The sequence below is a fragment of the Labrus mixtus genome, chromosome 3 (assembly GCF_963584025.1).
Source record: "Labrus mixtus chromosome 3, fLabMix1.1, whole genome shotgun sequence".
In the NCBI taxonomy this organism is placed as follows: Eukaryota; Metazoa; Chordata; class Actinopteri; order Labriformes; family Labridae; genus Labrus; species Labrus mixtus.
The window spans coordinates 30,149,114-30,165,426 of record NC_083614.1 but is presented as its reverse complement, the minus strand read 5'-3'; the positions used below and the strand labels follow the sequence as shown (position 1 = coordinate 30,165,426).

Here is a 16,313-nt window from a genome sequence, read left to right as displayed (position 1 = left end):
CTCACTTAATGTCCCGCCCACAACACTATCTGATTGGCTAGATGCCACAGGAGAAATAGCCAATCAACATTGAAGCCTGGGTGCCACTGAACATGCACGGAGGCGAGAGCAGCTCGGAGCAGGAGGAGATTCTCCGGTTGAGCATTTAAAACAAAGTGTTGTGTTGGAGTTTGTAATAATTCCAAATTCTACAACTGGATGGAAAGACTTTCATTTGTTCTGTTAATGAATATAGACACCAAATATCGGTTCCCGGTCTCATAAACTACTCATAATCGGTATCGTTATCTGCCCTGAAAAACCATTATCAGTCGCTCCGTAGTCAGTATGGGCATTGTTTACTAAACTAACTGGTTAGCTCGCATATATGCAGCCTGGGTCTGCTGAAGGTGTCGATGCTCCCTGGGTTGTGATGGCAACAAAGGGTCATGTGGTAGGTTATGAAACGTATCAGTAAGGCATAAGGGAATAATTGAGATGAGGGGCTTCTTTGCTGAGTGCTTATCTTGTGTTTATTTATAAAAAATGTTCCAATGTGTCATTCAGATGTGTCTTAGGCTAGCTTTTACTGTAGCTAGCAAACTAGTTAGCCTTCCAACTCTGTTCAAGCTTATAAAAACTTTGATATATTGTGTGAGGCACTTTGAATTATGGCTGAAATGTGCTGTAAAAACATGCTTTGCCTTTCCTAAGAACTTGAAGCAACATCAACACGATGAAAATAACCAAGACTGGTAGAATGGTATCATACTTATCTCTAACAATATGTGTGTGTGTGTTTATCTTGTAGTGGTAGAAGTGTTCACAGTGAGTTTGGTCATCGTAATACACAATGAAATACCCAAAGGGTTTCCTGGAAACGTCCGAGGAATTGGTTGTAACAAACAATGTTCAGGTGGTTCTGTAGGAATCATTACAGGAAGCCTTCTATAGCCTAGAAAAGGTTCAATACAGGACTTATTGTTTAGAAAGTAAATCCATGTTGTTCTTTGTTCCCGACTGTTTCTTTATATGCTGACCTCTTCTAATGAGCCACCTGGAAACATCAAACTAAGACCTAAATATTCAGTGTGGAGAAAGAGGTTCACTCTGCTTGCTCTGAAGTCCTGATTGATGAGTTCTGTTTGAAGTTTCAAGTGGGTGAAAAGTGTTTCTTTCATTTCTATCAGAAGGAAAGATTGCTTTGTTCTTTCTTCTGTGGATAAAAATGACCCAATATTTCTGCATTATTATAACCAACCAGGCTAAATTTGTCAAGAAGCAGCATATCAGATTCAGCCCAAGTCATGTTTCTGCAGGTAGTTCGTATTCTACAGAGAAAGACAACACTTTAAAAGCTTAAAGGACTAAAAGCATGTTTTATTTGGGTGTTTCAAGCGGTTGTGTTGGAAATGTGTGACCTCATGTTTCAGAGTTTGTTTTAAAAGATCATTTTGTTTTTTTTACATTCTGAATAAGGTCTTGAAAAAATTGGGTCATATCTGAAGACTGACACATTTCTTCACATCATTTATTTTCACCAAAAGCTTTCCTTTAAATCCCTTTCTCCCACAAACTTTGGGAAACATTTTAGAAACAAAAGTTTGCGTCTGTATTTTCTGGTAAGAAGTTTATCCGCCACAAATTGGGAAAAAATTTATCCAAGTGCTTCTCTGTGACAAAGTGATAACGTTAAATTGAGGACTGCGTGAGCTCAGCGTGAACCTAAACCCCCATCGTATCCTGGTGGACTTGTTGTAAAAGCAGCCAGTCACATCACGTATACACAAACCCCACAGAGAAATACACACATATTGCAAAATGTAATAATAAAATGAGAAGAACTGAGGGCGATAGGCCATGTGAAGGTATCAGGAAGCCAAAAATAAAACTCCTACAGGCTCTGAAATGAAATGGTCGTCTAATTTACTCAACATAATAAAGTACCACCAGTCTGTTTAGTCTATTCCCGATTGAACACGCTTAATTAAAGTCCTGAAACAATGAATGGGGAAATAACACAAAAGGAGATTAAGTGTTAGGGGGCATTGGGTCTCACTGTTATTAACGCAGAAGCACTGAGAGCGTGTTTGGAATACTGTGTTCATCCTGTGGTTGTTATTTAAAGGCTTCATTCACAATTTGTTTAAATGTTTCTAAGAAAAAACCTGAAAAATTAACATCAGTGGCTGCACTCGGAGAAAGCAGGAAGAAATAGAATAACCGGGGTTCTGTGTGTTACCTCATTTTTTCTCAATTTTTCTCAGTTGAGTTTGCGAGCCTTACATTGTTCAAAGATACACCACACACATATTGGATTTAAATAACGTCGGGCCTCATTCACCCATACCTTGTTCAGATTTTTCTAAAATATGTTCTTACAAGAAAAATCAACGTCAGCTTTGTGGTGGAATTTCTATAGTTATTTAGATTATAATGTACAGATGTCACTAGGTTTATTCACTGTTCTCTAATGTCAGTCAGACCTGACAGAGTTCAGCTGTTATTAGAACACCAAGTACAGCTTGGAGAGTGTCAACTGTTCTTCCTGATATCTGCAAGGATGTTTGGCAGACTTGTTGTCTGCTCCAGTGTTATAGACGTCACAGTTTAGTCTAGGTGGGTCAATGTGACCCTGATAGTGGTAATGTCTTTTAGGATATATGCGATGCCTTTTGAAAAGTTCTGCAGATGTGATTGAGCAAGACACGAGCACAGAAGTGTGATGTTGAATCATGTCTCCTCATGAGTGTTCATCTGATGTATAAACTTTCATCAACGTAAGCCATCTGATGTCAACTGAGTCTTATTGTGTGAAGTCATGTCTTAGTAATTTCATCAACAAGCTTCATGATGTTTTCTTCAACAGCGTTATTGTTCCCAACTGTGTTCTTAAATCGATGAATGCCATGAAAAACACCCCTTACATGCCCAGCTTCACGTAAATGATGTCATGTGATCTTTTGGCAGATATTAATTTGGCTACACCATTATGTTGGTGACTGTAAAAAAAAAGTTAATCATAAACTACTGATCTAATTGTACATTTAAATACATTTAAACTTCTATTGTCATCATTTTATTTGATAGACCCGCGGATGCCCCGGGGCTCGTTGCTTACAGCTGTGGCAGGTGGCTCCTCTGTAGCCGCTGTTGGAGCAGTTACAGTGGAAGGTGCTCCATGACTGAGTGCATCTCCCTCCATGTTCACAGTGACTGGGGGAGCACCTGGGAGACAGACACAGACAGAGAGAGAGAGAGAGAGAGAGAACCTTATTGTCAGTCAAAAGTTCTGTAAAAGTTTCTCAAGGATGTTGGTATGAAAGAAGCTTCTGCACGCCTGACTGCTCTGATGAGCAAGTGTGTAGGAGTACTGTGAATGAAAGCACACTTAAAGTCTTTATATGTGATTTTTCACACTTAAATATAATAGAAATCAAGTATCTCCTCTGAAAATAACTCTGTGAGTCATGACTGTCTACAATGGGTGTAACACCCGAGTCCCACTGTCTGTGATGTTTTCTGAGTTTTCAGAGTCCTATCTTCACTTTGTTTACATCGCCCGGACGGCCGGCTGACTCCTCCCCTCGTGTATAAAAGTTGTTTAATTGAGGGACTAGAGAAAAGAAGAATAACATACTGTACTCACTGCTTAACTGTGTTTCTAGATCACGCTCATTTCAGGTAAATTTACATGCAGTGTGAAGATACGAGCAGAATAAAGATCGCTAGCATTAGCATGCTAACACAACAATGCACCGCGAGTTGTTTTGGTTTCATGCTGGTGCTCAAGGGCGACATCTGCTGGATCAAAAAAATCACTTATAAAGCCTTTACAAGTCTTTATTTTCAAGTTGAGTAAAGAAGGATGTTGTGAGAAGTAGCTGGTTTGAAAACATTCCTTTTGTTACATAAATAGATTGCATCTGCCAGAGACAAAAATAGTCACCAAAAAAGTGAATTACTGTGATTTCTACAACATGTTTGGTTGTCTCTCTGTACAAGTTTGGAGTTTCCTTTACTGTGCTTCTTCCCACTGATGCCCCTCTTGCTAGTACAATGGATGGTGTCCCTCGTGTTTCCCACTATGAGTCTGTATTTGGGGTTTACCGTGATGCTGCTCGAGGTGAGGGGAGCTGATTTACTGTTGGGAACTTCTGACATTAAGAACTTTCCTGAAGAACTGTTTGCTTTATTATTTGTTTAGCTAGGCATGATGCAATTAAATCAAATGGAGTTGAGAACTAATGAACTCATTTGTGTTTGCAGTGGTGTGGGCAGAATGTAAAATGCAGGAGAGCACTGCAGTAGCTGTAACTTTCACAGAGACGGCCAATGTGGAGAATTTTTAGAAACCTAGAAAATAAAAATGTAATGTATAATTACAAGTGTAAATACTGCAAATGTTGTGTGTGTAAAATGAACTGAAAAAGGCAGAATCAGCTTATTTTACAGTAGGATTTTAAATGAAACACATCTTTCTTTGTAGCATGTTGCAGTAAACGGTAATAAAAAAGAGCATTAAAGATTAAGAGATAAAAGCTAAATGTACGATAAAATACACAACAAGATTTTATTAGGAAATATGCAAAATAGATCTGTTTATAAACAAACAAGGCTAAGCATTGAGGGCAATGAAAAGGATAGAAAAAAGATGCCCCAGGAAACGTGCCATGTTCACAGTATATAGAGAATATGTGCAATATGTGCCAAGATCCCTCTATTTTACAAACATTTAAATTGCTCAGAAACACTTAACAACTTAAGAAAAATACAACTGGACTTTTTAAGGTTAATCGGAAAAAATGAAAAAAACTTTTTCAACATTTTCCCCCTAAAAAGCTACTTTGGTTCGGTGCTGTCATCGTGCACCTTTTAATCTATAGAACCCTTACTGACATGATGCATCCCCTTTCCTCAAACCAAACATTCATTAAAATCACACCCAAACCTCAACATGTTGGTGCTCATTCCTCAATGTCTAAAACTTACAATGGTCCTCACAAAGATAGGAGAACAAGAACGCTTACATACACACACACACACACACACAAACAAAAACTTCCTTGAGCATAGCTGTCTGTATCAAAGAGGATGAAAGAATGAGGTACACAGAGAGAATTAAGAGTTGAGGAAGAATGAGCGGTGCAGGATGGAGAAGCAAAAGAAGCAAAAGAAAGAGGGAGGGACGAGGTGACACAGAGGGCAGAGGGTGACAGAGGAGAGGATGGATGAAGAGAGCAGCAGGGAGCTGGAGGTAGTGACTAGATATCAACTGTGTTTGGAGAGTGAACCTGAAGAATAGAGGTCAGGGGACCACAAATAGAGAGGCTCAAACAGAGACTGTGTCGGCAGTGCACAGTGGAGGAACAAAGCTGGCTGGATTCATGACAGTGGGTAGCGTTCTTTTAACTGCTTTAATTCTGCCGCAGACATTTTGAGAAAACAAATATGGATGCAGTAGAAAGCAATGTGAGTGGGACTTTTCTCCTGTAGGTTCACGATCAAAGCCTAAGAAATAAGCACTTGACATGATTATGACAAAGGAATATTGAGCATGACTCAGATCAATATAATAGAGCGCTGCTGGGTTTGATATGTCATTTGTTTTTTTTTGTATTCACCGTCAGCGTCCAATCAATGAGTGTTGTGGTGTTAACAGTCTTTTATTGTTGTATGCATCTGTCTCTTTAGTTAATGCTACATGCAAGGATGTGCATTTTGGACATTCATTCATCTGACCCCTCCCAGCCACTGTACCTCTAACTGCAGCTGCAGAGAATGTAGTGACATGAACATTTAAGGGTACTCAAAGAAGCTCTACACTATGAGTTACACATCAAATGGAGTTCATTACCAGAGTTCTCTTTATACAGGTTTATAGGTTTATACAATGCTTGAGTCAGCAGCCAGTTAGCTTAGCTCAGCAAGTAGGGAGGAAGAGATGACAAAGAGCAAGCCAGGTTCAGTCCAGACTAAACATTACAGAAACAAAGCTCAAGTTTTGGTTTACAGGGGTAATGAATCAGACTATTCGTTGGCAGGATGCTGGCTCTGGGAAGAACTGCTTACCCCGCCAAGAAATGGTCGGACACTCTGGGCCTGGTGTAACCAAGTAAGTATGAAATAAACATAAAGATATATAATGTGATCTTTAAACTCGATGGGCCCTTACTGGCTGTCTTTCTTTGTGTAGAGATATTTTGTGCTAAGCTACGCTAACAAGCTTCTCTCTTCTGATACAGTTTGAGAGGAGATAGATGTAGTGGTAACTGTTTCTGTCAGAAAGAAAGCTAATCATTATTCGTCCAACAATATTAAATGGTTAATTTAACAGTATAATTACCCATGTGTAAAATCATCAGGCTCCATCCTGATTAAAACAGTTTAAAAAAAATAATTTTAAATCAACAATTTTCCTTTCTTAGTAAAGATTACTTGTCAACAACTTTGAGTTTGCCGAAAATAATTAAATTTGCCACAACTGTCACGCAGGGAAAGAAATTGGAAAGCCCCAGAAAGATTTATCTTCCAACAAACAGACAAATGCATGAGCATGGATCCGTGTTTGTGGGTTTTCCAACATCCACTTTGTCCCTACTCCCACTGCACTCTGCAGAAGTTTGGAAAACACAACTTTTCTTGGCATGAGCCGTCTGCATCCACAGTGGGGGGACTCTTTCCAGCAGTGTTGGCGGAGTTTTTTTTTTTTGTCATTGTCTCAACATTCTGTTTACTTACGGCGACGCTGCCACATGGAGCCTCAAACAAGCAACACAGAATAACAAAACTACAGAGGGATTTAAAAACATGACACTGGGTCAAACCGGGAAGCATAGCCTGTGTCGCTAAATCTACCGTCGGTCTTCGCAGGGCTACGAGTATCAGGGTTTTGCAAACTCTCTGCTCTATATAAATCTTCACAGGGCTCCTTGCTCGACTTATTTGCATTGCAACACGACGGCGTACTAGGCCACCGCTCAGATCACAGGACTCCTAGTTTAACTGAGGAAAGAGACTTTGAAGCTTATCTAGAAGTTTCCAGGGTGGTGTGACAGTGTCTCGTAACGCAGCTTGGGATCACAGGACCTGCATCCAATCTTCCCGCAGTTTCTTTTACTGCCTCAGGCTTAACCAACACGGTGCAACACCTCCCCCGATCTGCACATGCATTAACGAGGAGGCAGACCGGGATGTCCTAAAAAGACTTCAAATATCTGCAGACTGCTGAGCAGCATGAGAGGGACGGCGGTGAGTCATTTTGATCCTGTTAGTCTGCTCTGCACCTGGTCCTGGAATCACACGACAGAATCACACACAGGAGAGAGTGTGCGAATGGGACAGCCGTGAGGAATGTAAGGTGTTTGCATGTGTGTGTGTGTCAGACAGAACAAACAGATTCCTCGGACAGTCGGACAAAACGAGGCTGGACCTCTGGATGACCCGTGTTCTGTGGATGTGTGCTCGTGTCGTTTTTTGACAAGGTGTATTATTAAGTTGTCAGGAACTTGACAGAAGCGGAGAGGTCACAATAACTGCCTTCTGACAGCTTAATCTATCCCCCTTCAAAACATGAACTCGCACACTCGTACTGTGACGAGAGAGAAAGGCGAGAGCGGGGGAAAGAAAGTCGTTGTATGCTTGAGACAAAGGGCTTGTTCAGGTTATATAAAAATCGCTTAGCAACTCTTACCAACACATTCCCCACGTCTGATTCATGTCCAACTGGACGTTCAACAATTCTTCAAGTTATTCACTAAGTTTTTTTATTATTATTGTTCCTTATATCTACAACAGAATGCAAACCCAGAAATGCCACATGGGAGAGAATTCATCCCATCTTGTCGTGGCTCTTTCTTTACTACTTCACGCTCTGCAACACTTTTCTTTTGTCTACTTTCTTTCATGCTCCCTTTGAGTCGAGCAAACTCCCAGTGACGAGACTCAAGGAAGCCGCTGCATCCAGCCACGATATCATCCAACATATAAACCACCATAAAACCACACTTCTTTCAAGGGTAATTTGTTGGTTATTTATTTATTTATGTATTTGCACCGATTGAACAATGTTGAAGCAATTCGTTAATAAGTGAGATTTTGAAGTTGACGGTGGCTTTTTTCAGTATTGGAGAGAGCCAAGCCAGCTGTTTTTCCATCCGTTCTCACTCTGTATGCTAAGCTAGGCTAACGCTCATTCAGACCTCATATTCAGCACACTGCAATAAATGTTTTAGTTAAGTGTAGAGAACAAAGCAAATCATTTAATTTCCCAAAATGTCAATCTGTTAATTTAAAAGTCATGCACAATGTTCATTCTTGTCTACCTCCCCCCACCCCCTTGCTCCCTATCCCTCTTCCTGCATCTTATCCCATCTCTCCCCCTATCCCTTTCCAAGCCCGGCGCAGTCTAGGCCTGTGAAGACTGTTTCATCATGAGCCGGGGATCCGGCCGAAGATTTCTGTCTTTTAATAAGACAGTTTTTTCTTACCACTGTAACTTTTGCTGCTTTGCTAAAGTGCTCATGATGGATAGGCCGGGTCTTTGTAACATAACAATGAGTAAGGTCTTTTACCTGCTCTTTTGTAACATAACAATGAGTAAGGTCTTTTACCTGCTTTTTGTAACATAACAATGAGTAAGGTCTTTTTACCTGCTTTTTGTAACATAACAATGAGTAAGGTCTTTTTACCTGCTTTTTGTAACATAACAATGAGTAAGGTCTTTTACCTGCTCTTTTGTAACATAACAATAAGTAAGGTCTTTTACCTGCTTTTTGTAAAGTGTCTCGAGATAACACTTGTTATGAGTTGACGCTATACAAATAAAAATTGATTGATTGATTGTCGGTTCTATTGTTGTCAATGATCTGTTTTACATTTTATTTAAATGTTAATCTTAAAACAAGAGGACACTCGAAAGGTATTTGAAGTGTCTGGATGTTTTTGGAATTGCCAACATAGGTGTCTATAACTCGAGGAAACCCCAAACACTCATGATCTGGCTGTGTAGCTCTGGTGTATTACAGCATTCAAAGAGTCTGGTCTTAAGGAAGGACTTCATTCCCTTTTATGGTCGTGATAATCACTTTATGTGAATGAGGAGATGAAAAACATTTGCCTCTAAGTGCTTTTTAATCCTCCCAACAGCACCTGCAGTAAGTCTTTCAGTCTCTCCCCAGGAATGCAGCTTTGGGTGGAGCCAGGGTGCACAGAGGCTCGGTTTGGGAGTTCTTTGCGTTCATAAATGGCTCCTGGTGCTCATTTTTCAATCCCTGACTTATCTTGTGCCTCTGGGAGGGATTTTTTCAACGTGATCTTTTTCATTCTGTGTTATAAACAAGTGATTTAGCCGCCCCAGAGAGATGGTTCAGATTTGGAAACTTACATAACCAGTGTGTGGAGAGCAGCGTGTGGATTATGATATTATCCTCCCCTCGAACTATTTCTTGAGAGAGAAAGCCCCTGTGAGCCCCCGCGCTGTCAGATGGTGTTTTTTGACATCTCAATTTCTCTTTGCACTCTTTTAATAAAACTGTTAAGGGACACACTGAAAATGCAATATTGTGCAGTCAACTTTCTTTCACCTCTCAACTTTGGTATTGATTTGTGTCTTTCTGTCAATCTGAGTGCAGTAAGAAACTATTCAGAGCTGTTAGTTTGTGTGCTTTACGGATCATAAATATAACATACATGTGTTTATGGAATGGACAAAGACGCAAATGTGTCTACAAAATGCAGTCAACTGTGAAGCCGGCACACAGCAGCGCTCTCCAAGGTCCTGATCCTGCAGTTAGTCAGCAGTAAAAGGAGCTGTCCAGGGCACCAGCTCCAGTCCAGACCCAAAGCCGCTGGGACGCTCCAGCCGCTGTGACATGTCTAATATTGATTTCATCCGTCTGGCAGGTCGAATTTGCTTCGTGCTACTTTTGTTCTGGTCGCTGAGTCTTTAAAACGCCTCCCTTGTTTACTCCCTTGTCTCTCAGTGTCTCTCGAAACACCTCTGTAACGGAAAAAAGGCTGACAAAGTTCAAAATGAAGAACTTTGCCGAACTTAGAGCTTATAAAGATATAAATGTGACAACTTGGTTTATCAGTGAGTATTTATTTCAGCAGGACAAGTTCAACTGTGTGTTTGAAGAATGAGAGTCGTCACGCTTACTTTAATGTAGAAACATCTGGTTCTTTAATGTTAGGTAACTTTTGGACAGTAGTTGAGTTCTGTTGTACAGATGAATGCACGATGTCAGGCTTTGGACACACAGACGATGAGTCAGATCAATGAATAGTTTGTTGGTGTTTGTGTTATAAATAGGAAGAAAAATGCAGACACAAGAGACTCTCTGAATGTTTTTCTTTTGTGTCTACATTTCTATTGTCTATTGTTTTGCCAGTCCCAAATCAGACTAGATCTTACAGTCCAGTACCTTCAGTACAATCCTCCTATCCAGCTCTTTGTTCACTATTGATTTCAAAGAGGACAGAAAGTAATGAATTCACATCTTCCTCGTCTGTATCTTGTAGAGCAAAGTAGAAGGGGAAACCGGGTCAATGACAACACATTAATAATGTGAATTTCAAAGATGTTGTTCAGACCAGACCCAAAGAAGCAAATAAATCATAGTGAGTGTTTATCAATGTCACTGTGGAGACCTCACAACTTACAAAGTAATGAAACACTGACGTGAAAAGTGAATGAATGTCTTTAACCCAAAGGAGCTAAAGTTAAGCGGGGCATCACATCTGGACACTTGTGTGGGTTAACCAGGAGTCAGACGGACGGACAGATAGACTCACCTGTCGATGATGCCACACATATCAATCTGCAAGTGGCTGTAGTTTCCCAGCAGCCTTTGCTGCACCTTGATCAGGTCAACAGGTTGGTGATCCAGAGCCAAGAGGCGCATACAACCCTGGAACACTCCGAAGGGGTTCACACACTCCTGACTGCTTTCTTCAGCAGGACAACCTGACGAGAAACAAACACAACGCTCAGTTAAGGCTTCCTATTTGTTATGTTGTTGGGGTTTTTTTTGAACGATTGTCAATAAACGTGGACTCTTAATCATTTCAAATAACACATTTTCCTCTCTCTTGTTCCCTTAAGCCAAACTTATGTTTATTGTTTTTTATTGCCTGATGGAAGTCCAAGAAATTCTTCAAATAACGTGTCGAGAAAACAAGGACTTACAAGTAGTGCTCCTGCAGGTTGCTCAGCCAGGTGAAACATGTTCTTCAATCACACGAGTGTAATGTTAAAATGTTACTACAGGCATCATATTACCTCATGAATGCATTTGAGAGTGGTGCATTTTTTATTTTTCTCTATTTAAATGAACAATCTGTAAGATATCTACTGAATTAAATCATAAAATGACCTTCCTACATCATCATACATTTAGGAAACAGCGCTCTCCAATGTTTTGAACTTTGGATTGCAGTACCCATTTTAAACGCTAGGTGTCAGAGTTACATATCGCTCCTTTAATATCATCACCGACCATAATATTGTGATTTTTCAAAAGTCAAAGAAAACAAACTGTATAACTTTAAGCTGTCGAGTGAAATCTAAAATTTAGATTGAATCAATAATATTTTTAAAGGATGCATTTCTCATCGCTCAAACTGTCAGTGTGATGGATTAAATAATTCTGGTTGGAGATGCTTTTATAAAAACATGTTTGTCAGCGGGGGCAGGAAGGTTCATGGTGTCAAAGTTACATCTATAACTTTCACTTCATTTGAGAAATCCAGGATCTCGTTTTTTATATGAGGTACTAACTTGTGATTTACCATTGGTGTTGAAAACTAACACTAGCGTATGTTAAGATAGTGATTTTAGTGTTAAGATAGTGATTTTAACATATGTTAAAAAGTGATTATAACCGATTTAAATATATTCCAGTGTAAAAACTTCCAGACAGTCAGACTGTGAAACACTCTGAATATTTTCTCACTCAGGTGAAGGCTGATAGTTTTGCCACCAGACACTTTGACTGCACTCATAACCCTGAAAATGATGATAATATTCACAGTCTGACCATCGACACTGACTTTCTCATAGAGGTCAACGTTTAGTTCTGCATATTTATTCTTCCTCTGATTGCCGGGGCTCTTCTTGCTCCTGTTTTCAGCCTTGGCACAAGATTTATTATTTCATGATTGTTGTAGAATCTACAGCATCTCTTTTTTTTATAATCCTAAAAATAAAACGTATTTGTCGAGCATTTTACAGCTCAGAGGGCCATTCAGTAAGACAAATCAATGTAAAAGAAGACATACAGAATGAACATGAATAGAAGGATAAGCAGCCACAAAATACACAAGGAAAGAAAAATCCAAGTGATTATAAGAGCAAAAACATAAAAAAAAGAGAATGCATAAAATAAAATGTCTGCTTGATTGAAATGCATTGATGCTTCTGTTCTCTTAGTTATTCTCTCATTGTATATGGCATTCATCTTATTTAAAACCTCAGTATAGTAGGGTTGTAATGATACCAGAATTTTAAAATCAGGGGATATTGATCCATTTTTGAGACATCAGCAAAAACAAAAAAAAAAACTCCTAGGCATCCAATATTGGATATTTTTTTGTTTTCAATTACTAAAACTTGCAGACAAACTCCTGCACACGTTCAGAACTGTACAGATACGTTGGGAACATTTTTGGTACTGAAAAGTTGAATGTATTTGTGTAAGTTAGACAGATCTCTCTCTCTTTCTCTCACGGCAGCGTTTGGTTAAAGATTTGACTGAAGATCTGAAGGGTTTTTTTTTCTAAAGATTTGGTACTTTTTGATCCTGTTGATACTCAATATACCTGAGATTGTACAGTATAGTTTAGAAAAAACAGGTGTTATCAAAAAGTATTGAAACCTTTGATATGATCTTCGGCAGACCCATGTCGCTCTTATTCTCAACTCGCCCTTGGACAAAGTATGTCAATGAACTTGTTTGTTTTATCCACCCGTAGTTCTTGTTAGCAGTTGACCCTGGACTGTGTACAACACTCCTGCTCCGGGTTCTTCCCCGCTCTAATTACAGCCCGTCAGACGCAGAGAGTTCCACCTCCCAGCAGCAGAGAGGGGGAGGGTAGATGAGTCACTGTTTGTGTCACTTTAAATTCTTAGGAGTTCAGAAGAAGATTTTGTCGGAGCGTTTTTTTCTTTTTGGTTGTGACAATGACGCATGGAAGAAGTTTTAAAAACACTCAGTTTTAGCACTGGAGCTTCATCTGTAACCATCTTTTCTATTTGATGATTAGAAATATCTTCAAATAACAACCGGGGTCAAACTCTAGCTATGTTTTTTCAGCATTTGGAGCCAGTTTTATGATCTTAGAGGTTAACTGCCATGTCATTTTAGCCTCGTTTTTCACAAGGACTTTAAGCAGTGACGTATTCCATGTATATACAGCAGCATGTGCCTTTGTTTGAATGCTTTCAGGGTGATCATGCACAAAGTACTGCAGAATAAGGGGAGGGAAATTAAAGTGCAGGAGACCTTGAGAAGGTGATTGCAGGGGGAGGAACGTATCGAATAAAGAAGAGCAAATAGGGAAAACGGGCAAGAGGAAAGAAGAGAAAGAGGAGAAAGATCACTTAAAGGAAAGAAGAGGAGGAGGCAGAGGGAGAGTCTGAGCAGCTTTACGACTTCATCCCTCAGTGGGTGGCACTAAACCGCCAAAGGAGTTCTGGAGATGATAATTATTACCTGAGTACCTTCATGAATTTTAAACAGTCCTATATGTGCATGTCAGCAAAATACTTGAGGTACAAAATTAAATATTTGCCAAGAGAAGGCTTTCAGGTGAAGAAGCAGAGTGTTTGGCAGCCGTCCCCAGCTCCAGCTATAGTTTTCTTTTAAACTGCTCATAAATAAAAAATAAAAAAAAGCTAACACACAGACACAGCATTCAGGACTCATGCATTCAAGTCTTCTCACCACCAAAGAAGAGATGACTTTCTGCGGTCAGAGGAAGTGGGATGCTGGTGTGGGCGGTGGCACCTTCATCTTTGTCCACCGTGATGCTCAGCTGATCCTGTCTGGAGTTCATCTCCACCGAATGCCACTGACCGTCGTTCAGACCGGAGCCTGCATGCATGCACACAGACATGAGTGCGATCCGTTTTAAGTCATTTGATTTTAATATGACCCATGATTGATTTTTTATTACTTGCTGTATATCATGTTGTTTTTTTTTACCTTCATAAACCTTTATGAAAGTGTTGTTTTTCCCCTTTGTGCTGCTTTATGGAGTACAGCTTTAATCATTGAAGTAAGGGGAAGTACTTTTAAAAAATTGATGGACCAAGAACCACATTTTTGTCCAATAACAACATAATAACTTAAGGTCTGTATATTGGCTTTTACAGACATCTTCACCCACATCTCGCGGTCTTCTCCTGTAAAGTCTGACACCGTTTTTATGACCACATGTTATCGTTGACTACAGATCCATACTGTGGCATGTGATGGCAAATGAGAAAGACTGTGACGTGCACTTTTAAGCCTCAGGGAGATTTAAGTGGACTCGGCTGTGGCAGTGCGAGAGGAAAACAACTCTCACACTGCCATTTGTCCGGGTCGGTTCTTTGTGAGATCAGAATTTCTATTCTTAGCGGTGGACAACGTTTTCCATCCTTCCATCGTCAACTCGACGTTGTATTCTAGTCCTGAATCTTGAGGAGGGAAAAAATTATGTTGATATATCCATGACAGAGATCAGCCTGTGTGTGTGTGTGTGTGTGTGTGTGTGTGTCTGTGTGTGTGTGTGTGTGTGTGTGTGTGTGTGTGTGTGTGTGTGTGTGTGTGTGTGATTACTGTAATGTGACATATTCATTCCCAGGATGCTACTGTGCCGACGTTAGCACACTGTAACCTTGACCGCTTAGTCTGATCACAATAATCCTCAGTCTTAAAAGTAACGACCAATAGGTGCTTTTGAATTTCTGTAATTGTAACATTGTTATTGACTTTATATGTACTACCAGTTATTGCAAATAGTAGTGGAGTTACAGTACAGTAATGCGTTTGGAAGTGACACGTTACTCAGCTCTCGTCGGGCTCTCCTGCAGCTGCATGTCAGATGAGTACTTGGGCAAAACACACGCTTTGTCAGTGGTGTATGACCGTGCAAAACTGTTACTTCTGATGGACACTTTACACAGCAGCCTCTGTCATCAGTGTGTGAATGTGTAAGTGTGACATGCGGTGTAAAAGCATTTGAGTAGACAGAGGACTAGAATAGCGCTATACAAGCTCAAGTCCATTACTTGAAAGAGTAAATACATGGTGCAAGGTAAAGTGCAAAATGAACTAGTTAACAGTAAACAAACAAATGAACGTTAACAAGAACCATTCCATCCGATGTCTGGATCAATGCAAAAAGAACATGTCGTGATTTTCACAGTAAAATGACAAAAGTGTAACTTCATCATCCACAGTATTGGACCGACCTGCGCTGAGCTCCAGCTGCACCCTGCCGGCTCGACTGATCTGCAGGCGGAGTCTGGCCTCACTCAGGTACAGCCACACGGTGCCGTCCTGCGGCGGGAGGTCAAAGGTCAACAGAAGGCCCGCCTTGTTCCAAGTCCTAAACTGCAGCGCCAGAGACACGACCCCCGAAGACCACGACCTCAGCCCTGGCAACTGGAGGAAGCTCGGGGAGTCGGTGAACGTCACAGCGACGGAGACTGGCTCAGCGCAAGAAAAGGTCACATTGCCCTGAGAAAGACAGAGAGAGAGAGAGAGAGAGAGAGAGAGAGAGAGAGAGAGAGAGAGAGAGAGGGAGAAATGATTATGAAAGAGATAATAAAAGATGAATATTCATCATGTGCGGAGGCTGACTCAGTTTGACTCGATGTCACAGAGGTCTCACCAGCAGCTCTCTGAAAAAGGACACCTACCATATTACCATATTGATAAACGCTGAGCGGCTAAAATAAGCCAAAGATCCTGAGGCGTCAGGGTCACACAGCATTAACACCCATTATTCATTATTTGTATCACATCCCGTTATCTCAGCATGACAAGAGAAACCTTTTTTTTTTTAAATAATGGATTAACTGATATGAGAAAACAAGATGTTTTTTTTGTTTTTCAGAAAGGTAAATCCAAAGTTTAAAATCCTGATTAAAATGTCTGCAAAGCCTCACACAATCCAAACAACCTTCCGAGGGAAACAAGGCACTTTGCATAATGGTTATATATGATATGGTTAGCACTTTTTCTAACGCATTCGGGGTTATCTCCCTCAGCACAAAATGTGAGGCACAAACTGTGCATTCCCATTATCGTGCAAAAATAAAACTCATGTCACATAAAGTTTTCTGT

The 16,313-nt window shown here is 40.3% G+C and overlaps 1 protein-coding gene across 1 annotated transcript in view; it reads right to left on the bottom strand.

Annotated features, from left to right (window-relative positions):
* Positions 1 to 16,313, bottom strand: part of LOC132970772 (contactin-associated protein-like 4) — a 117,399-nt gene that overhangs the window by 38,847 nt on the left and 62,239 nt on the right. The window contains exons 8-11 of the mRNA XM_061034514.1: positions 15,437 to 15,704; positions 13,923 to 14,072; positions 10,774 to 10,945; positions 3,101 to 3,207 (exon numbers count right to left, since the gene is read on the bottom strand). Coding sequence (XP_060890497.1) covers positions 3,101 to 3,207; positions 10,774 to 10,945; positions 13,923 to 14,072; positions 15,437 to 15,704 — 697 coding nt within the window. The remainder of the gene's footprint in view (positions 1 to 3,100; positions 3,208 to 10,773; positions 10,946 to 13,922; positions 14,073 to 15,436; positions 15,705 to 16,313) is intronic.